At 35.2% G+C, this 23,212-nt stretch overlaps 2 protein-coding genes across 4 annotated transcripts in view; one reads left to right on the forward strand and one right to left on the reverse strand.

Moving 5' to 3' along the window:
* LOC141399090 (inositol polyphosphate-4-phosphatase type I A) overlaps positions 1 to 10,921 on the forward strand; it is a 51,160-nt gene extending 40,239 nt beyond the window's left edge. For all 3 annotated transcript variants that reach the window (XM_073977160.1, XM_073977161.1, XM_073977162.1), the window contains exons 5-13: positions 1,226 to 1,545; positions 1,623 to 1,862; positions 2,154 to 2,254; positions 2,321 to 2,490; positions 2,553 to 2,739; positions 2,841 to 3,141; positions 4,352 to 5,402; positions 5,467 to 5,878; positions 9,353 to 10,921. In XM_073977160.1, coding sequence (XP_073833261.1) covers positions 1,226 to 1,545; positions 1,623 to 1,862; positions 2,154 to 2,254; positions 2,321 to 2,490; positions 2,553 to 2,739; positions 2,841 to 3,141; positions 4,352 to 5,402; positions 5,467 to 5,878; positions 9,353 to 10,049 — 3,479 coding nt within the window. In that variant the 3' untranslated portion in view covers positions 10,050 to 10,921. The remainder of the gene's footprint in view (positions 1 to 1,225; positions 1,546 to 1,622; positions 1,863 to 2,153; positions 2,255 to 2,320; positions 2,491 to 2,552; positions 2,740 to 2,840; positions 3,142 to 4,351; positions 5,403 to 5,466; positions 5,879 to 9,352) is intronic.
* A 2,783-nt stretch (positions 10,922 to 13,704) lies between these two features.
* mRpL38 (mitochondrial ribosomal protein L38) lies at positions 13,705 to 19,345 on the reverse strand. Its single transcript, XM_073977163.1, has 6 exons — positions 16,413 to 19,345; positions 16,173 to 16,328; positions 15,925 to 16,070; positions 14,653 to 14,864; positions 14,291 to 14,589; positions 13,705 to 14,225 (listed from the first exon to the last, which is right to left on the reverse strand). The coding sequence occupies exons 1-6, from the start codon at positions 16,555 to 16,557 to the stop codon at positions 13,933 to 13,935; spliced, it is 1,251 nt and encodes a 416-aa protein (XP_073833264.1). The 5' UTR covers positions 16,558 to 19,345; the 3' UTR covers positions 13,705 to 13,932.
* Positions 19,346 to 23,212: the final 3,867 nt, after the last annotated feature.

A 23,212-nucleotide genomic window follows, 5' to 3' on the forward strand; every position in this document is an offset into this window, starting at 1 on the left:
CTAGAGATGACCACGTCTACTTGTAGAGATGACCACGTCTGCTTCTAGAGATGACCACGTCTGCTTCTAGAGATGATCATGTCTGCTTCTAGAGATGACCACGTTTACTTCTAGAGATGACCACGTCAGCTTCTAGAGATGACCACGTCTGCTTCTAGAGATGACCACATCTGCTTCTAGAGGTGACCACGTTTACTTCTAGAGGTGACCACGTTTACTTCTAGAGATGACCACGTCAGCTTCTAGAGATGACCACGTCTACTTCTAGAGATGACCACGTCTGCTTCTAGAGATGACCACGTCTGCTTCTAGAGATGATCAGGTCTGCTTCTAGAGATGACCACGTCTGCTTCTAGAGATGATCATGTCTGCTTCTAGAGATGACCACGTCTGCTTCTAGAGATGACCACGTCTGCTTCTAGAGATGACACCGTCGGCTTCTAGAGATGATCACGTCTGCTTCTAGAGATGACACCGTCGGCTTCTAAGGATGATCACGTCTGCTTCGAGATATGACCATGTCTATTTCTAGAGATGATCACGTCTACTTCTAGTTTGGAGGTTCCGTCAACTATCCTATCCCACCCTCTTCCTCCTATGTATGGAACCCCACGTCTCATTTTATGAATATAAGACAACGACTTCCTCTACATATAGATGAGCATAACTCTTTTCTCTTGGTGCTGGTTATGCAATTAATTATTCCTTCAAAATCTGTACACCAAAACCATAGCTTTCCTCCCAAACATTAAGTTATTCCCACCACCACTTTTTAAAATATAAACATCTTAAGTTTGTACAAATTAAATTTAAGTTTCTATATATTTGTACAAAAACAAAAAAAATATTGTAATTCTATAAAGACAGGGAATATACAAATAGGTTGGTTGTATTAATTTGTAATTATTAAATAAATAATTATGTTTTTATATTGGTTTTAGGAGTATTTATCCTCGAAAAGTTATAAACAATATTGTTAGAATTTATTTCCCCGAAAAAAAGTCTGAATTTTGTTTAAAAAATGTTTTTTATTATTTTTCAAAAATTTTAATTTTAAGTACTAAACAATGAATTTAAAATAAAATTTAATTTTTTATTATTTAACAACAAAAAAACTAAACCTCTTAACATTTATTTCATAACCTCAATCCCCACAGGTAAATTAAAAAATAATTAACTAAATGTTCCCATTACTTCTTCCATTTTTTCTAATTTTTTTTCATAGATCTCTCCGAGATACCATTGTGTGAATCAGCCATATCCTGTGATAATTTACCCAGTGCCGATAATGGTCGTTTACCTTGTCCAAGAGTTGTTTGTTCCATTTTAAGACATGGTGATGATATTATATGGCAGGATTATGCACGCACAGAAATTATTGAAAATTGTGCAAATCCTCAATTTCTTTGCACCCTGGTTTTTCGGCAAAGTGATGGCTTTACAGCCGATACCCCATTGAGATTTACCGTCTACGATGTACGTGAAAAGGTTTCACAGACGTCAGTGCCAATTGGTTATGCGGAAGTGGTTTTGGGAGCCATACAGGTGGGTGGCAAAAACAATATATATAAAATTTCATTTTTTTATTTTTAACCCCCTTCTCTTTTTTGTTGCTGTAATAGGATGCCACACGTTTTCGCCTACCCTTAAGGTCGATACATGGTGATTGTGGTTTCATTAATATTGCTTCATGGGCTCCTGATACCGACAAACAATTACAACCACCCCCACGTTCAACCACACAGGTGTTTGAGCAACAGACCAAAGGTCATCGTCGCACACAATCGCTGCCACCAAAGTTGGGTGTCAAATTGTTTGTACCATTTCAGGGTAGCATTCAAAGGGTCTTTGCAAATCCAAGGGTAAGTGGTGGTGTTCAATGAACAACAAAAGAGAATATGTATTAAGAAAATGTGTAGAATATATTAGGATATTTCGCACTGTAAAAATGTTATAACCGATGGTATTTGAAAACAAAGCTACACTGGAAGATGCAAAAACAAGAGCAAGTAACCGTGTAAGGTGGCGATGCTTTGTGGAAGCCCTATGCTCCCAAGAGGAGTAACAGGAAAAAAATTGAAAGGACGAGATGTCGAAGCCGCGTTTAGCCACCAGTAGTTTTTTAAACAATAAATTCTCTATTTATTTTTCAGATCCACACTTATCGCTTGAATTCTAGTCTGGGAGCTGATATCAGTGTCCATGAAACTATGTTGGAATCGAAATTATGCTTTAATATACCACAGCAGCTATTGTATGTTCCACAGCTCTCTTTCTCTCTCACAGATAAAATAATTCCAGTAATTACTTCTCCTTTCAGATCCATTTGGATTTTACGTGAAAAAGAGCTGCTGCAAGAAATATCCGGAATGGGTGAGCTGGGTGGTGAATGGCGTCGACGACAAATGGATTTACTTGATAAGCATTTGAAGTTGCTAAAAGATTATTCGCAGGCGAAACAAAATCTACAACAATTAACCAAGGAAGAGGGTTAGTATTCTCATTGAAGTCATATTTTGAGGTTATGTTCTATCCTTTCTCTCTCTTTGTAGGACCCTATTTCAAGCGTTCCTCCGACAAAACCGATGAATCTTTAGAATTTATCCCCGTGAATTTACATTTACAACGTATGTGGGTACACAATGATTCCCTTAATCGTTCAGCTGTGCTGGATATTGTCACTGTGGGAGCATTTACCCGGCATGCAGGTCTTAAGAAAAGAACGGGAGGTTTAATAAAGTAAGAAATGTGGATTAACTTATATATTTGAGAGATTAAATCCTATATCAAGATGTAGATATAATATATTTAATTTTTATTAATTTGTTTTCATCTTTTAGACTGCTTCAAGACACCAAAGAATCTCCATCGAAATTTGAAGCTAGTAATAACTGTAAAGTTTTGGCTGCCAATGATGCGGTACAGGCCATAAAACATTTGCGCAAGGAAATTGTGGAAATTATGTCACAATTGTTAACTCTGGCCAAGTCAAAAAATCCCAAAGGAATGATGCCCCTGTGTAATGAAATGGTCACAAAAACCAAGACCTTGTTAAATATTTGGGAACCAAGCCTGGTCGAGGAGGCATTTTCATTTATTGAACAACATCGGATTATTGAGGAACCAGATAATGTTTTGATGGTAAGGATCGGTTTTAAAATATATCTATAAATTTTACGTTTCTGGCCACTTTAATAAGCTCAAAAAAAAAAAACTTTTACTGTTGTTTTTGGTTGCTCCCAAAAATCTTTTAAAAACCCACGTTTATTGTGGTTTTTGGTTGCTCCCAAAAATCTTTAAAAAATCCCAGTTTATTGTGGTTTTTGGTTGCTCCCAAAAATCTTTAAAAAATCCACATTTATTGTGGTTTTTGGTTGCTCTCAAAAATCTTTAAAAAATCCCAGTTTATTGTGGTTTTTGGTTGCTCCCAAAAATCTTTAAAAAATCCAAGTTTATTGTGGTTTTTGGTTGCTGCCAAAAATCTTTAAAAAATCCACGTTTATTGTGGTTTTTGGTTGCTCCCAAAAATCTTCAAAAAGTCCGCGTTTATTGTGGTTTTTGGTTGCTCCCAAAAATCTTTAAAAAATCCCAGTTTATTGTGGTTTTTGGTTGCGCCCAAAAATCTTTAAAAAATCCCAGTTTATTGTGGTTTTTGGTTGCTCCCAAAAATCTTTAAAAAATCCACGTTTATTGTGGTTTTTGGTTGCTCCCAAAAATCTTTAAAAATCCACGTTTATTGTGGTTTTTTGTTGCTCCCAAAAATCTTCAAAAAGTCCGCGTTTATTGTGGTTTTTGGTTGCTGCCAAAAATCTTTAAAAAATCCACGTTTCTGTGGTTTTTGGTTGCTCCCAAAAATCTTCAAAAAGTCCGCGTTTATTGTGGTTTTTGGTTGCTGCCAAAAATCTTTAAAAAATCCACGTTTATTGTGGTTTTTGGTTGCTCCCAAAAATCTTCAAAAAGTCCGCGTTTATTGTGGTTTTTGGTTGCTCCCAAAAATCTTTAAAAAATCCCAGTTTATTGTGGTTTTTGGTTGCTCCCAAAAATCTTTAAAAAATCCCAGTTTATTGTGGTTTTTAGTTGCTCCCAAAAATCTTTAAAAAATCCCAGTTTATTGTGGTTTTTGGTTCCTCCCAAAAATCTTTAAAAAATCCCAGTTTATTGTGGTTTTTGGTTGCTCCCAAAAATCTTTAAAAAATCCACGTTTATTGTGGTTTTTGGTTGCTCCCAAAAATCTTTAAAAAATCCACGTTTATTGTGGTTTTTGGTTGCTCCAAAAAATCTGTAAAAAATCACTTTTGTTAATTCCTATAATTGATTCCCCCTAACAATGTAATACCTCCTTTCTTTTCAGCCAATGTCACCATTCCGTAAAATAACCCAACAACTAAACGATTTGGAATTAAAATCCCCCGAATTGGAAGATTTCTCCACTCCGGTGGTAGCTCCACCTGATCTCTGGCCAAGGGCTAAAACTCCAACTGCTAATTATTGTGGGAATCGCTTGATACGTTCCAATAGTTTAACACAACTGCGGACATCACCATCCCTCAATCTCGATATAGATGCCATACACAATCTCCAGCACACAGTAAGGGCTTACAATGAACATCTGCAACGAAAGGCAAAACAAGAAATTGCCAATCGCATTCCAGACTCTCACAGAACCATGGAAGAATTTGATAATGATGAGGAGGCAACCTATCAGTCTTTGCCAGTCTATATAAATTCCAATACAAAATATACTGAGCCCAATTTCAATGAACTCCAAGAGGAAGAACCTGAAGATGATGGCGAAGAAGAACAAAAAATGAACAACTCAATAAAATTAATTGATTTAGATGAAAATAATGGCCAAGATATACCCACAACTTCATTCTCAACGAAACCCATAAGGACTTCCAATCGCATGTCCATGCCTCCATGTTACAATCATGATTATGAATTATCATCTCAACATTGTTCCATTTTGGCCACGCACAATGCACGATTTTTAGATACCAAAATGATGAGCACCTCGCCATCGGCCAATTATTATAGACCAACAGAGGAACCGGAGCCATTGGACTTGACTCAACTGAATATTGAGGCCAGTGTTATGTGTTTGGTTAGTAAAATTAAATTCTTGTGTGGGCGCTGTGGTTCACCAGCCATACGTTTAAGACATCCTAAGGGTGCCATGAAACGTTCTGGGTTTAATAATAATCCAGTACCAGATGTCCTTGATAATGGTAATACCCAACCTTTGGAATATTCTGTCACACAAGAGGAGGGGGCAACACAACAAGGAACAGGCCTGGAGGGTACCTCCCCCAATGGCAATAGTAGTAATGGATTGAATTTGGATTTAACACAGCCGGTTGTAGAGAATCAAGCACCTAAAAAGGGCAACAAATTTACAGATGGTAGGTGATATCCCATTAAGTTTAGTACCGAAACTAAATTGAGATAATTTCTTTCTACTTTCAGGTCTCGACTTATCTCTCACCACTGATTGGGCCTCTGAATTGCGTCCCTCTATGCGTAAACTGCGTCATGCCATGGACGGGCTTTTGAAAACAGCACGTCTAATGCATTCGGTGCAACGTTTACAACAGGATATGCACAGAATAAGCATTAATTTGGAAACAATGTATCGTCGTGATGTTTGTTTCTCCCAATCCTTGACCGCCTTGATCTCGGCTTTAATGGCCAAGCTGTGGGGTAATGAAATTACAGATAATTTCATACGTATCCTTTGTGATTTAGGACCATTAGCCTATTTTGAGGGTCTTCTCTCGCTGCATGGCAGTGAAATTGACATGTGGGGTGATATGTGCATTGCCATTGAAGATCTGTTGGGAGTGGATTTCGAATTGGTGCGATGTAGTTCCAGTGGAAGGTGAGTTGGGTAGATATTAATATATTATACTGTGGCCCCTAAAAATCGTGTAAAAATAAAAGTTTGTTAAACGTTTTGGTTGCTCCTAAAATCATTAAAAAACCCACTTTGTTTAAGTTTTTGGTTGCTCCTGAAAAATCTACGTTCGATAACCTCCTTCGGTTTTCCTTTTTCACTTGCAAACAACATTTGATCACTAAAATTTTTTGCTTTCAAAAATCAAGTTTATTGTGGTCTTTCTTTGCTCCAACAAATCTTAAAAAAACCCTCGTTTATTGTGGTAGTTGTTTGCTCCAAAAAATGTTTAAAAATCTACGTTTATCGTTGTTGTAGCAGCATATGCTGGGTTGGCAGGCGCTGGCCGAAACACTATGGTCCGGGTCAATCCGTTACGAAAGAACCTGCTGGTCTTTGTTCGCTCCCAAAAATCTATAAAAAATCAATGTTAATTAGGGTGTACGGTTGCTCCCAAAAATCTATAAAAAAATCTACGTTTCTTAGGGTGTTTAGTTGATCCCAAAAATCGTTAAAAAAATCATTTAAAAATCCACGTTTATTGTGATCTTTCTTTGCTCCCAAAAAATCTTTAAAATATGCACGTTTATAGTGGTCTTTACGACCTCCCTAAAATCTTTAAGAAATCCACGTTTATTGTGGTTTTTGTTTGTTACCAAAAATCTTTAAAAAATCCATGTTTATTGTGGTCTTTGTTTACTCCAAAAAATCTTTAAAAAAACCACGCCCATTGTGGTCTTTGTCTGCTCCCAAAAATCTTTAAAAAATCCACGTCCATTGTGGTCTTTGTCTGCTCCCAAAAATCTTTTAAAAACAAGCCACGTTTATTGTCTTTCTTTGCTCCCAAAAATCTTTAAAAAATCCACGTTTATTGTGGACTTTGTTTGCTCCGAAAAACCTTACAAAAATCCACGTTTATTGTGGTCTTTGTTTGCTCCCAAAAATCTTTAAAAAATCCACGTTTATTGTGGTCTTTGTTTGCTCCCAAAAATCTTTAAAAAATTCACGTTCATTGTGGTCTTTGTTTGCTCCCAAAAATCTTTAAAAAATCCACGTTTATTGTGGACTTTGTTTGCTCCGAAAAACCTTACAAACATCCACGTTTATTGTGGTCTTTGTTTGCTCCCAAAAATCTTTAAAAAATCCACGTTTATTGTGGTCTTTGTTTGCTCCCAAAAATCTTTAAAAAATTCACGTTCATTGTGGTCTTTGTTTGCTCCCAAAAATCTTTAAAAAATCCACGTTTATTGTGGACTTTGTTTGCTCCGAAAAACCTTACAAAAATCCACGTTTATTGTGGACTTTGTTTGCTCCGAAAAACCTTACAAAAATCCACGTTTATTGTGGTCTTTGTTTGCTCCCAAAATCTTTAAATAATCCACGTTTATTGTGGTCTTTGTTTGCTCCCAAAAATCTTTAAAAAATCCACGTTTATTGTGGTCTTTCTTTGCTCCGAAAAATCTTTAAAAAATCCACATTTATTGTGGACTTTTTTTGCTCCCAAAAATCTTAAAAAAATCCACGTTTATTGTGGTCTTTGTTTGCTCCCAAAAATCTTTAAGAAATTCACGTTTATTGTGGTTTTTAAATAATTCTTGTTTATTGTGGTCTTTGTTTGCTCCCAAAAATCTTTAAAAAATCCACGTTTATTGTGGTCTCTGTTTGCTCCCAAAAATCTTTAAGAAATTCACGTTTATTGTGGTTTTTAAAAAATTCTTGTTTATTGTGGTCTTTGTGTGCTCCCAATAATCTTAAAAAAACCACGTTTATTGTGGTCTTTGTTTATTCCCAAAAATCTTTAAAAAAAATCCACGTTTATTTGAGTATTTGTCTGCTCCCAAATATGTTTAAAAAATCCAGGTTCATTGTGGTCTTTGTTTGCTCCCAAAAATCTTTAAAAATCCACGTTTATTGTGGTCTTTGTTTGCTCCCAAAAATCAAAAATCCACGTTTATTGTGGTCTTTGTTTGCTCCCAAAAATCTTTAAAAAATCCACGTTTATTGTGGTCTTTGTTTGCTCCCAAAAATCTTTAAAAAATCCACGTTTATTGTGGTCTTTGTTTGCTCCCAAAAATCTTTAAAAAATCCAGGTTCATTGTGGTCTTTGTTTACTCCCAAAAATCTTTAAAAAATCCACGTTTATTGTGGTATTTGTTTGCTCCCAAAAATCTTTAAAAATCCACGTTTATTGTGGTCTTTGTTTGCTCCCAAAAATCAAAAATCCACGTTTATTGTGGTCTTTGTTTGCTCCCAAAAATCTTTAAAAAATCCACGTTTATTGTGGTCTTTGTTTGCTACCAAAAATCTTTAAAAAATCCTCGTTTATTGTGGTCTTTGTTTGTTCCCAAAAATCTTTAAAAAAAATCCATTTTTATTGTGGTCTTTGTTTGCTCCCAAAAATCTTTAAAAAATCCACGTTTATTGTGGTCTTTGTTTCCTCCCAAAATTCTTTAAAAAATCCACGTTTATTGTGGTCTTTGTTTGCTCCCAAAAATCTTTAAAAATCCACGTTTATTGTGGTTTTTGTCTGCTCCCAAAAATCTTTAAAAAATCCACGTTCATTGTGGTCTTTTTTTACTCCCAAAAATCTTTAAAAATCCACGTTTATTGTCGTCTTTACGACCTCCCAAAAACCTTTAAGAAATTCACGTTTGTTGTGGTTTTTGTTTGTTATCAAAAATCTTTAAAAAATCCACGTTTATTGTGGTCTTTGTTTGCTCCCAAAAATCTTTAAAAAATCCACGTTTATTGTGGTCTTTGTTTGCTCCCAAAAATCTTTAAAAAATCCACGTTTATTGTGGTCTTTGTCTGCTCCAAAAAATCTTTAAAAAATCCACGTTTATTGTGGTCTTTGTTTGCTCCCAAAAATCTTTAAAAAAATCCACGTTTATTGTGGTCTTTGTTTGCTCCCAAAAATCTTTAAAAAAAATCACGTTTATTGTGGTCTTGTTTGCTACCAAAAATCTTTAAAAAATCCTCGTTTATTGTGGTCTTTGTTTGTTCCCAAAAATCTTTAAAAAAAATCCATTTTTATTGTGGTCTTTGCTTGCTCCCAAACATTTTTAAAATATTCAAGTTTATTGTGGTCTTTGTTTGCTCCCAAAATCTTTAAAAAATCAACGTTTATTAGGGTATTTGTTTGCTCCCAAAAATCGTTAAAAAAAAACCGCGTTTATTGTGGTATTTTTTATTCTCAAAAATCTATAAAAAATCCACGTTCATTGTGGTCTTTTTTTACTCCCAGAGATCTTTAAAAACTCACTTTTATTGTGGTTTTTCTTTGCTCCCAAAAATCTTTAAAATATCCACGTTCATTGTGGTCTTTGTTTACTCCAAAAAATCTTTAAAAAATCCACGTTTATTAGGGTATTTGTTCGCTCCCAAAAATCGTTAAAAAATCAGCGTTTATTTGATCTGGTTTTCAAAATAATTCTTATTTTATTTTCTCTCTCTTTCCAGCAATGACGCCCAATCAACCCCAACACCTCGCATAACTGGTTCCCGACAATCCCTAACCGTCTACCTTCCAGTACCGGAACATGTTTACGCCCTCTTACCCACCAAGCAGACGGTAAATTTCAAAGTAACTCCAGTCTTCTTCAACATCGGCATCAATGAAAAGGCAACACTGGCCGAGGCTATGAATCGCACTCGCGAACAGCATCGGTCAAATTGGGATAATTATGTGAGGTTAAAACAATATTACACACGTTTTCGTAAATTACCTCTGGCCGTACCGGAAACACCCAGTAAACATGAACCTCATATGCCAGCACCACAAATTTTGGCGAACATTTTAAATTTCCTTGAAGATCAGCTAAAAGCCAACGTGTCGAAAAATGTTAAAATTTTACATTTGGTGGAAGATGCATGCCGCCTCATGTCGGGGCTACGATTTACCTCTTGTAAAAGTGCCAAAGATAGAACCGGAATGGCTGTCACCTTGGAACAATGTCGTGTTCTGGTGCAGGAATTCCAACTACCAGCCAAAAATGTACCACAAATCTTGAATACCATGCGCAGCGAAGGCTGTCGCATGGATAATGTATTCAAGAGTATCGATAAACGTAAATATGCTTTCAATTTGCCTCAAGTATTAAGTCTACCGGTTATGTATCGACCTCCAGTAGGTGCTTATGGTAAAGCTGAGACATAATTCTCGAGCGGAAGAAAAAGAAAGAAAATTGAAATTTTAAGATTTATTGTTAACGAGAACAAAAATGCGATCATTTATAGAATTTTAGTAAAGTCCAGGTGGGACATGGGAATCGGGTGGAGGAGTTATGTTAATGGCCGTAATTGTGGGAAATTTCTCACTTTTACTATGCCGCCGTATTATAAATGAAGGAGGTAATGAAGCCAAAGAAGAAAGAGAAGTTTGAATTTCTAAAATTAAAATATTGAAAATAATCTCCGTTTTTCTTTCTCCCTCATCTGCACATGTCTCCAAACACTAATTTGAGAATTTATATCCTATTATGACCTCCCTCGATTTCTACCCCACCTTGGATATTAGTAATTACGCTTAAAATCATATATGAAACGATTTCAAAACATACACACATACATACATACAAACACATACTTACAAAACTATGTAATAGCAATCACAATGTACTTCAGTTTACAAAACGGGTGATAACTCTTAAATTAAAAAGCATTTGATGGGTCTTCTAGACAACGAAATTTTTCAGATGGGATTAATACCATGTCCCCCTCCAGGAATAGGAAGGAGTCTTATCGAATGCTTACTTTTAGTTTCAATTATTGTTTTGTATAATAACAAATTATTTATTTATTATAATTATTGTTAACTACTTTTATTTTATTAATTTATTGTATTAAAGAAATATCCAAGTTTTCTAATTTACAATAAAAAAATCGTTCTTTTTTTTTAAAAGATCGAGCAAATGTTGTGCCAAATATATATTATTTAACAAAAAGAAAACAATGTTTTTAAAAAATGCATTAATACATAACCTTAAAATGGAATAAAAAACATGGAAATAAAATACGAAGAAAATGTGATTATTTTTGTCTTATTGTGAAAAGGTGATTAGAAATGAAGATGAATAATTACATATGACAGTCATTACATTTACAAAACATGTCCAACATGTTGCGAAATGTTTAGTCAAACCATTATTCTATGCATTTCTATGCATGGTACATTGCGTCGCACCTAAACCAAGAATCCAAATTTGAACTACCAATCCAGATGCAAAAATGCAATACAGCAATACGAATTGTCTCAGAAAAATATCGGGAGAAAAGAAGAGTGGAGAAGCACAAGAAACTCGTGAGCGTGAGAAACAATTTTACCAAAGAGTAAAACAACAGACTGTCTCCTGCAAGGGAAACAAATAATTAACACAGTGAGAGAAGAGAGGATCCGGAAATAGCATCTCAGCAAATATTGACTAAGATGAAGATTTTTCAGAGCCAACATGAAATCAGAACACCAATGCGACGACACCCAAAAATCTTTAAAAAATCCATGTTTATTGTGGTCTTTGTTTGCTCCCAAAAATCTTTAAAAAATCCATGTTTATTGTGGTCTTTGTTTACTCCCAAAAATCTTTAAAAATCCACGTTTATTGTGGTCTTTGTTTACTCCCAGAAATCTTTAAAAAATTCGCGTTTATTGTGGTCTTTGTTTGCTCCCAAAAATCTTTAAAAATCCACGTTTATTGTGGTCTTGGTTTGTTCCCAAAAATCTTAAAAAATCCACGTTTATTGTGGTCTTGGTTTGTTCCCAAAAATCTTTAAAAAATCCACGTTTATTGTGGTCTTTATTTGCTCCCAAAAATCTTTAAAAAATCCACGTTTATTGTGGTCTTTGTTTTCTCCCAAAAATCTTTAAAAATCCACGTTTATTGTTGTCTTTGTTTGCTCCCAAAAATCTTTAAAAAATCCACGTTTATTAGGGTCTTTGTTTACTCCCAAAAATCTTTAAAAAATCCACGTTTATTGTGGTCTTTGTTTGCTCCCAAAAATCTTTAAAAAATCCACGTTTATTGTGGTCTTTGTTTGCTCCCAAAAATCTTTAAAAAATCCACGTTTATTGTGGTCTTTGTTTGCTCCCAAAAATCTTTAAAAATCCACGTTTATTGTGGTCTTTGTTTGCTCCCAAAAATCTTTAAAAAATCCACGTTTATTGTGGTCTTGGTTTGTTCCCAAAAATCTTTAAAAAATCCACGTTTATTGTGGTCTTTATTTGCTCCCAAAAATCTTTAAAAAATCCACGTTTATTGTGGTCTTTGTTTTCTCCCAAAAATCTTTAAAAATCCACGTTTATTGTTGTCTTTGTTTGCTCCCAAAAATCTTTAAAAAATCCACGTTTATTAGGGTCTTTGTTTACTCCCAAAAATCTTTAAAAATCCACGTTTATTGTTGTCTTTGTTTGCTCCCAAAAATCTTTAAAAAATCCACGTTTATTAGGGTCTTTGTTTACTCCCAAAAATCTTTAAAAAATCCACGTTTATTGTGGTCTTTGTTTACTCCCAAAAATCTTTAAAAAATCCACGTTTATTGTGGTATTTCTTTGCTCCCAAAAATCTTTAAAAAATCCACGTTTATTGTGGTATTTCTTTGCTCCCAAAAATCTTTAAAAAATCCACGTTTATTGTGGTCTTTGTTTACTCCAAAAAATCTTTAAAAAATCCACGTTTATTGTGGTCTTTGTTTACTCCCAAAAATCTTTAATAAATCCACGTTTATTGTGGTCTTTGTTTACACCCAAAAATCTTTAAAAAATCCACGTTTATTGTGGTCTTTGTTTACTCCCAAAAATCTTTAATAAATCCACGTTTATTGTGGTATTTCTTTGCTCCCAAAAATCTTTAAAAAATCCACGTTTATTGTGGTCGTTGTTTACTCCAAAAAATCGTTAAAAAATCCACGTTTTTTATGTTATTTGTTTGCTCCCAAAAATCTTAAAAAAATCAACGGTTATTTGGATGTTTGGTTGCTCCAAAAATGTTTAAAAATCCAAGTTTATTGTGGTCTTTGTTTACTCCCAAAAATTTTTAAAAAATCCACGTTTATTGTAGACTTTGTTTTCTCCGAAAAATCTTTAAAAAATCCTCGTTTATTGTGGACTTTGTTTTCTCCGAAAAATCTTTAAAAAATCCACGTTTATTGTGGACTTTGTTTTCTCCGAAAAATCTTTAAAAAATCCACGTTTATTGTGGACTTTGTTTTCTCCGAAAAATCTTTAAAAAATCCACGTTTATTGTGGATCTTTAAAAAAATCCACGTTTATTGTAGACTTGTTCGCTCCGAAAAATCTTTAAAAAATCCACGTTTATTGTGGACTTTGTTCGCTCCGAAAAATCTTTAAAAATCCATGTTTATTGTGGAGTACAGAGGATGTGGAAATAGCATTTCATCAAACATTTGGTAACAAATATTGGTGAAGATGAAGATACTTCAGAGCCAATCGACGGTATTGAATGTATATGACCTAGCCAACATGGAATCAGGACAGCAATACATTGGCTGCGGTCCCATCGATTATACACGGATTTCTAGTGGCAGTAATTACAAAGAATATTGGTATTTTTTGTCATGTCCTAAGGGGCTTGATGTGGCTAGTCTAATATAATTTTTGGCGCTTTCTTGAGAACGTCGAAAATCCTATCTAACTCCATTAAAGGTGATGGAGGCGACTAAAAAATCATAAACAGAAATCAACTTAACTAGAGTGTGGTGACTTGCCAAGAAGCAGCAACTTTGGAAAATCTTTATGTAAACTGAAATAATTCTTTTCACTACTTACCAATATTAAAAAAAGGCTTTTTCAATTCCAATTTCATTCACTCCATTTTTAGATTATCTTGAAATTGGTATTATCTTGAAACTATACAACAATATTGCATTCTATAGCTTTCCCCCGTTTTCCTTTAAGGGATCTTCATGGGAAGTACTTTTTTTAGTTTTATAAGAATTTCTAACACATTTTTTCCACAAGATTCTCATAGCGCACAATCACACCATTCAAAATTACATTTGTTTATTGTATTTGTATTATTGTAATTTCAATTCACATAATCATTAATGCGACCAATTCGCAAACGTTGTTTTCTGATTTCGGTACGCAACCATGAAGGTTTATTCTTAATGGGATGGGCATTGGGATAACGCAATTCTGGTGCTGGACCCTCGAATGGATGAGTTTTAGCCAATGTACGTTCTAAATATTCCTTATTGACTTGTTTAATGTCACGATGACGATCCATGTACAAATTAAAGGCCTGGCGCAAGGGGAAGAATTTCTGATCAGCCAAATAGGGTTCAGGGAAATCATATTCGAAAATGGGTTCCTTTAAATCTAGAAAGCAAAAAATAAAAATCTTAAATCGTTTCTACAAAATAAAATTGCAATAGAATGCTTACTCAACACATCATGATAGAACTTGGTCAACGATTTATCATAATCCGTTTGATAGAATGCCAAACCAGCTGGCGTAATATCATCCTGATATTGACGATAGAAATCATAGGTTTTAAATGTACGCTTATCCAAATTGACATAGTCGGCATCGGCCAGTTTCATTGAACTAAAATCAAGTTTCTTATTTTGTTTGTAGAGAATAAAGACGAAACGTTGATATCCAATGCCTTTGGGTGGGAATGGTGGCAAGTAATTGACAATCACTTCACCTTTTTGTACATCACCGTTGGGGATGTTGGATCTGTAAGGGGAGAAATAACAATGTTGTGATTTAAGGTTTTCAATAGCTTGAAGCAAAACTTACACAAACCAATGAACATATTCCTTGTCATCTTCATTGAAATGGCCATCAGGATTTGTTGCCACCAAAGTCCAATATGAATCTTCTTTTTGTGGTTTGCCTGTTATGGGATCTGTTGTGCCATCAAAGCTAACCAATGGTTGTTTTCTAGCTTCCAAAGGCTTTATTACGTTGCCATTATAAACCGGCACGAATGTTTCGGCATCAGCTTCATACTAAAAAATATAAATTAAAAATTCGGAATTTAAATAAAACCAACTGTTTGAAAGATGTAAATATGATAAATGTATAGTTCATTTAAACCAGTGCAACATATTTAGGAAATTAAAAACAGAAATGCGTATGACAGTGACTGGACGAATGGACACACTTGCCACCAAGGGGTCGTCCCAGGCGGCTAAGGTAATTTGTCGTCAAGTTTACTCACAAACATTTAAATTTTACCCATTCGGCACACCTGAAGTAGTGTCGATATGTATTTCTGGCAACGACTCTGACACATGCTATCTAGAGGTACCACCAGAGTTTATCGTGGGAGAAGTTCATTCGTATTAAAAAGTCGAGAACCATAATGCCTGTTTTAAAAAATAAATGTTTTTCAAGATTCTCTATAAGAACTTTAACCAGCACTAGTCTCGAGAAAAAATCCGGAGCAAGATGAATATAGTGGCTGGATATGAAAAATTTTCCACAGAAAATTTTCAAAAATTGTTTTTATTTTTTTGCTGAAAATAGCAGGGTTTCTGCCGTGATTTACCACTTCGTTGGACACATGCGTCTGGCCAGGCCTTTTTGAACAAACTGAATACCCCTTTATGAAATGTGTCGCATACGAAATTTCACATAAAGAAGTCGTAAAAGTCGAAAATAATAATAATGCCCCAAAAACTAAATATAGTGTTGAAAATTGGAATATACATAAATAGGTTTTTCGAGATTAGACATAAGAAAAATACTAATTTTTACTTCATGGGTACATGCCCGTTTTAGTACCTCCATCGTATTTTAAATTATTCTGCAAGTTTTTTTGTCTGATAATGATTTTTTATATACAATTATTATCCTTTAAACATCGTCCAAAATCCAATCGAAATACAATTTTTGTAATTGACCTGACCGACGGCAGCCTATAGTATAATTTTCAAAATAACTGGACCTTAGTCTAGCACACACGATTAAACCTCCCAGTTCGACCGTTTATGTTAGTCCTTCACTGAATTTTGAAGCTGTGTATTGCACTTAAAAATGAATTAAAAGTTGTGACATCTTCCTTACCTGTATATTCAGATTGACTCTTGGTATGAAATAAGCGGCACCAAATAGATCCTCAAAAATTCCATAGTGATCGGCAATGGTACGCAAATCAAAACCACGGGTTGTTTGGCCATAAACCTTTTGAACTTCCTCCAAGTCAATGAGCACTGGAATTAGTGGATGAATAATTTATGCATAAATTAAAACCGTTTTGTTTATTCCTGCCTATATCACATGGAAATGTCCATATTTCTATTATATTCACTCACATTGTTGACTCCTTGTTTTCTTTTCCAACTCTGTATTGGCACGTTGTGCCTTGATGTGGGCCCAACGATCTTTGAATAATTCCGAACGTGATTGCTTCAATTTGGGCAGGCCAATATTAACACGGGCTGTTAATTCAGGATCTTGTTTATTTTCCTCTAAAATTATCAAAATTAGAATTTTATTAAAAGATCGCTCAAAATTCCATTTTCCCTTAGTGATTACAACACCATTTCACTTACCTGCCAAACGTTGTTCCAGTGTTTTGGCGACTCCAACTGGTTTTCCACGCACTGTATGGCCTTGACGGCATGCCAATATTAATGGCGTGGTGTGTCTTGCACTCTGTTGCAATTGTGTTTTCACCAAAAGACTGCTAAATGCCATTTTTATTTAATATTTCATCAATTTTTAATTTTTTATTCTTCAATAACCCCACGAACCCCGGCACACCATCAGTAACAGCTGATTCATTCACAATGGCTGTAATGCGAATAAATTATTCACAATGGCTGTGATTGGATGGCGGATGTTGATTAGTGCAAAGAACGTATCGTAACAATAACGTCAAGTAAAAAAAATACGACTGATAAAAACGAAAATAAACCGGGAATGATGAGATTAATTTGTAAAAGCAACATGTTTTGGTAACAAATTTATACAACATGTTTTTTTATATGTTTACCAATTGTAACTGATGTCATTTTAAGCAACCACAATAGTGCGATTGTGTAGTAATAATTCACGGTAATTGTTACTTTTACGAGAGAAAGAGCCTGATTATTGGAGAGTATGTAACGTATGCGTAACGTCGAGCAACGAGAACAAGCAGTTAGTGCAGTTAGAGGAATGAAAAAGGCGCAATCACTTTGAAAAATCTCAATTTCTGTTAATTGTTAATGTTAAAATAATGGTCTGATCTGTTCCTTTACTTTTGAAAATTGGTTGGCAACACTAAAATGAGCAACAACTAAAAATCTCGCGCTCCGTAAAATATCAAAGAAAATCCGAAAAATAATAATTAAAAGTAGAAGTAAATGCCAAAAAGTGCAACATAATCTATTAAATAAATAAAGTGTTGTCGGAGAAAACTGTCCTCGGGGGAGCCTGTAACCCCTAGAGGACGCGTCCCCAGGTGGCGGATAGGGGAATGCTTCCCAGATATGGGTGGTAGGAGGGAAATCAAATACCTCTCGCGGACCAACAGGTAGCGGCGTCTGTTTCCACAATGGGCGGCTGCAAACAGCGTCTGTACTCTAGGAAGAGCGGCTGAAATCAAGACGGTAAACTTAAAACCCATCAGAAGATAAGGGGAAATCACTGATGTATTTATCCCTTGAAAACCATATAACAATGAATGCAGAACAAAACACACGGCCCTCAATCTCCGGTAACTCGAGGGTGCTAAGAATCCCCGGAGGTAAAACCAAAAAGACACTGAATATTGGTACATGGAATATTCGAAGTTTATATGAAGCAGGAAAACTCAACAATACCATAGCTGAAATGGATAGACTCAATGTGGACATACTGGGAGTGTGTGAAACTTGGTGGCCAAACACTGGAGATTTTGTATCCCAAAATGCGAAAATATACTTTTCAGGTAACTCGAATAGAAATCATCGGAATGGAGTTGGCATTATAGTGAAGGAACATATAGCCAAAAGTGTCATCGGATTCATTCCAAAATCTGATCGAACTATGATAATAAAAATATCAGCAAAACCAGTCAACATTAATATAATTCAAGTCTATGCACCTACAGCAGATAAAAGTAATGACGAGATTGAAGCGTTTTACATTGAAGTCGAAGAACTCATTAAAATAACAAAGCCGCATGAAATAACCATAATCCAAGGCGATTTCAATGCAAAGGTAGGAAGCGATATAGTTGCAGGAGTAAAAGGAATATATGGCCTAGGAGATAGAAATGAAAGAGGTGACAGACTCATCGAATTTTGCCAGGAATTTAAAATGAAAATTACCAATACTCTGTTCACCCTGCCGCCAAGAAGGTTATATACTTGGAAATCCCCCCAAGATAGAGTCGGCAATGTGATAAGGAACCAAATAGATTTCATACTAATAAACAGGCGACACTGCTCGTCTGTAAGAAAGGTCACAACATATCCTAGCGCAGATGTACCATCTGACCACAATCTCCTGATGGCAAAAATGCACATAAAACTAGCACGCCAGTCAAATAAAGCACGAAATCGAAAAATTGACATCGGAAAACTCGAAAATCCTATAATAAGGTCTGACGTTTCTTCTCAAGTCAACACAGAATTAATCAATATCAACAGGAATGACGTGGAAAATATATGGAACAGTGTGAAGACCACAATCAATTCAATTGCACGTAACACGCTTGGAAACTACACAAAACAAAAGAGTAAAAGTTGGATGACTGAAGAGATACTTCAACTGATGGATGAGCGTAGAAAATACAAAAATAGTAACTACGAGATGTATTGGGAAATCAACAGGGAAATTCAAAGGGAAGTGCGTATAGCCAAAAATAACCACCTGAACAGTCAATGCCAAGAAATTGAACGACTGATGACACTGCACGACGACTTCCAGTTACACAAAAAAATGAAAGAAGCAGCCGGCATTTACAGAAATACCAATTCATCAGTCCTTTACAACAATAATAATGAACCCGTTTTTGAAACTGCTGAGAAGAAAGATATCTGGAAAGAATACATACAAAACTTATTCAGAGACTCTACCAGATCGGATTATGACAACCGGATATCACACCAAATGACAGGCGAGGCAATCACAAACAATGAAGTTGAAGATGCATTAAAATCCCTCCGAGAACGAAAAGCCACGGGTCCTGACGAAATACCTGCCGAAATACTAAAAATGATAAATGGTGACAATGTTGACCTGCTAACAAAACTATTTAACCACATATATGACACAGGACAATACCCCCAGGATTGGCTGAAGTCCACATTTATAACCATCCCAAAAAAATCTCACCCGAAAAGATGCAACGACTACCGACTTATCAGCCTAATGAGCCATGCCCTAAAAATCTTCCTTAAAATTATACATAAACGGATATATGAAAAATGCGAAAGGGAAATGGGTGAAACACAATTTGGCTTCAAAGAAGCAAAAGGAACGCGTGAAGCACTATTCTGCGTTCAAGTGTTGGTTCAAAAATGTAGAGATGTCAATAAGGATATATTTATGTGCTTTATAGACTACGAGAAAGCATTTGACACCGTACAGCATGACAAGCTCATGGATATTCTGGCGTCAATTGGAATAAGCGAGAAAGAAATTAGATGCATCAAAAGTCTGTATTGGCATCAAAGTGCACATGTTAATATCGATGGAGAAATTACGGAAGAAATATCTATATCCAAAGGAGTAAGACAGGGCTGTACACTGTCCCCACTATTGTTTAATATTTATTCCGAAAAAATATTCAAGGAATCAGTTAACAACGTCCAAGAAGGAGTCCTAATAAATAATGAATACGTAAACAATATCAGATACGCTGACGATACTACCCTAATAGCAGACAGCTTATCGGGTCTACAAAACCTTGTCACAAGACTAACTGCGTGTAGTGAAACATATGGGTTAAGATTAAACACCAATAAAACAAAATATATGATAATAAGCAAGAAAAATAATTTTGAAAACATGAATATAACAATTCATAACACTCCACTCGAGAGAGTGTCGAGCTTCAAATATCTCGGGTTTTCAATAAATGATCAGTGGGATAACTCCAAAGAAATTAAATGCCGGATAGAAATGGCAAGAGACACCTTTCACAAATACAAAAGAGTATTAACAAGCCATGATATTAACATTGCAACAAAGACAAGGTTCATAAAGGCCTACATATGGCCAGTTTTGTTATATTCTGTGGAAGTATGGACTTTAAAAGCAATAGATGTCAAGCGCTTAGAAGCCTTCGAAATGTGGATATATCGAAGAATTCTTAAAATACCGTGGATAGCTCACGTATCAAATGACGAAGTTCTACGAAGATTGAATAAAACAAGAGAACTCTTCGATCACATAAAAAGGAGAAAAATTTCATATCTCGGACACATAATGCGAAACCCAAAATACCGCATCCTGCAAAGAATTCTACAAGCCAAAATAGAAGGTAAACGCAGCAGAGGAAGACAAGAGATGTCCTGGCTTCAAAATATTCAACAATGGACGGAATTTCGAAATGCAGAAAATTTAATAAGTGTCGCAAGAAACAGAGATTTATATTCATATTTTATCAATAATATATAAAGAAAATTATACATGAAATGTAATATGGTCGCTAACATTCGAATATCGAATATGCAATAAAGAAGAAGGAGAAAACTGGAGTTTAATTTATTCGTTCCTTTTTTGCATTAAATTTTGGGTAGCACTTTTCTGCTACGTTGTTTGCAAGAAGCACATAAAAGAAAATAAAAAAAAAAATATATACGCCGCCATTTGTTTGCTGTGCACCGAAAACAGTGCAAATAAGAACTGAGTTTGAAAGTTTTTGTTTGCTGCAAATATACTGAACATATGATCACACGTTTGCTGCTTACTCTCCTGCATCTGTCATCTGCTTGGTTGGAACACTTTTGTTGTTGTGAATCAACACTCGTCTGCATTGAATGCTTGTTCGCGGTTGTTGCAGATTTGTCTTTGCCGTCTGCTTGTTTGCTGTGGAACTCTTGTTATTGTTAAACATCATCCATCTACTGGTTGTTTCACGTTGGCGATCTTTGGCAATTTATCCCAGCATTATTGTTTTCTGCGATCTTGATTACAAAGAAATTCTTGGCTGACTCCGATAAACAATTGCCTATCTGTTGAGAGCTGCTGTTCGCATTCTAATATTGTTGTTGAATACATTTACATTCACTGCGTGATCAGTTACTTACATTCTAATTATGCCTGCCAAAATATATACATGTCCCAAATGTCATAAGCGGGTTAAAGAGAACGAAAACAGCATTGGCTGTTTTATATGCGATGATTTCTATCACATCGCGTGTGTGAAGGTCACCAAAGAACAACATTCCTTCCTGCACAAAAGCAAAATGTTTCTTTATAGATGTTCCAAATGTTCCAGCAATAAGGATAAAGCCATAAACCGTACCAATAACAGCAAGGAAGCACCTGTAGATTTTTGTGAGGAATGGCGTAGCCGTTTTGCTGAATTTTCCTCATCTTTTGAAAAACAGCACACGGCACTAACTAATGACATGAAAGACCAGATTGTTAGAATTAATAATAAAATGGATGAACTGTTAGTGGCTGTAAAGCTTGAATTCAACAATAAAATACGCCAGGTTGAGGAAGACGTCAAAAACTGTTTCGCGGTAGCCAAGCAATTTGAGGCCATGTATGCCAAGAAAATTCAGGAGCTTGAAATTCAAAACGATATACAGCGTAGAAGATTAAATAGAGCTGATATCGTTATTAATGGGTTGCCTAATGGCATTCACGACCTTCGAGAACCCGTGATCAAAATAGCCACTCTATGCAATATAAATCTGAGCCCCGCGGAAATTCAGCACTGCTGCTACATAGCGAAAGGAAAGTCGGTTTTGGTCAAATTTAACTGTGTATATACCAGAGATTGTATAATGGCGAACTACCATAAAAACTGCCACATAACGCTCTCTGATGTTCTTGGTGGCGCAGTTAGAAATAAAGTATATCTAAATGACCATCTTCATCAAGCTGCCTCTAAACTTTTGTTTTTATGCCGTAAACTCAAAAGGCAAGAAAAGATCACAAAGTATACACTTAAAAATGCAGACGTACCAAAGGTGCATGTAGTTTTTCCCAATGGCACAGAAGGAAATCTTGATGTGTATCAGTGTGCTGATCTCTTGGATCAAGGTGGTTCAAATTGGATGCCAATCACATCAACACCCGTAACAAATGCTTAGGCGTCTTTTGAAACCAGAGTAGCTTAACGACGGTTAACTGTAATTTAATTTTTTTTCTCATATCTTTGATATTTTTTGAGCTTTTCATTATTTCAAAATCATGAATTTAAATAATATTGGCGAAATTATACATGATAATCAATTTTTCCGCTCTAATTTTTTTAACCTAAAGCAGAATATAAATTTGATGCATTTTAACTCGCAAAGTTTGAACATCTGCCCAAATTCAACAAAACTTTCCGAAATCAAAAATATTGTTGAAGACAGTTACTTGGATATAATTGGTATATCAGAAACTTGGTTAAAGCCATCTATTCCTCCGGAAATGGTTAACATTTGCGGTTATAATTTTTGTAGAAATGATAGACCGATTGGCAGAGGTGGAGGTGTGGGATTGCTTATTTCCAAAAAACTTACATACAAAATTGTGTACGTTGGTAATAACTTTGGTTCTGTTGAATGTTTGTTTGTAGAAGTCATTGTGAATTCGGGTACACTATTAATTGGTGTAGTGTATTTGCCCAATGGTAATTTTTCGTCGTTTGAAGCTGATCTTTCTGATCTCTTTGTACGGTACAATAATGTAATTATAATGGGCGATTTTAATAACAATTTGTTTGACATTTCTTCAGCTTCTTCAGTTCGGCATGCATGTTCTAGAATTGGATTGACAATTCTGCATAATAATTGTCCAACACATTTCGACACGTTTCACCAGTCTACATCATTGATTGATTACTTTTTAGTATCGCAGTACGATTCTATACAGCTTTCGGGTCAAGTTTTATGTCCAAATATTTCGAAACATGCCCTTATTTTTATGTCTATTAAGTGCCCGCTTAGACGCAATGAGGCCTTTTATGAATTTATTGATTACAACGACTATTGTATTCAAGAGTTGGAGGAAAAGGTTAATAATTCTGGATTGGAATCAATCTTAACCACTTCCTGTGTTGAGGACCAGTTAAACTTACTTAATCAAAGCTTAAACTATATTCACACTGCGTTTCCTAAGAAGGTTAGGAGAATTAATTTCAGCACTGAAAATTGGATACATTGCCCCGAAGTCCGTTATAGCCAATCTTTGACTGATCTGGCATACAAAGCTTTCC

This window comes from Musca autumnalis, unplaced genomic scaffold, assembly GCF_047663935.1.
Source record: "Musca autumnalis isolate F117 unplaced genomic scaffold, ASM4766393v1 scaffold_3, whole genome shotgun sequence".
Classification (NCBI taxonomy): domain Eukaryota; kingdom Metazoa; phylum Arthropoda; class Insecta; order Diptera; family Muscidae; genus Musca; species Musca autumnalis.

Coding starts and splice junctions, on each gene's coding strand:
- mRpL38 (XM_073977163.1), bottom strand. CDS start 16,557: ATGGCATTTAGCAGTCTTTTGGTGAAAACACAATTGCAACAGAGTGCA. Junction 16,071..16,172: donor GAAAACAAGGAGTCAACAAT/GTGAGTGAATAT, acceptor CACTAATTCCAG/TGCTCATTGACTTGGAGGAA. Junction 14,590..14,652: donor GAATATGTTCATTGGTTTGT/GTAAGTTTTGCT, acceptor CTCCCCTTACAG/ATCCAACATCCCCAACGGTG.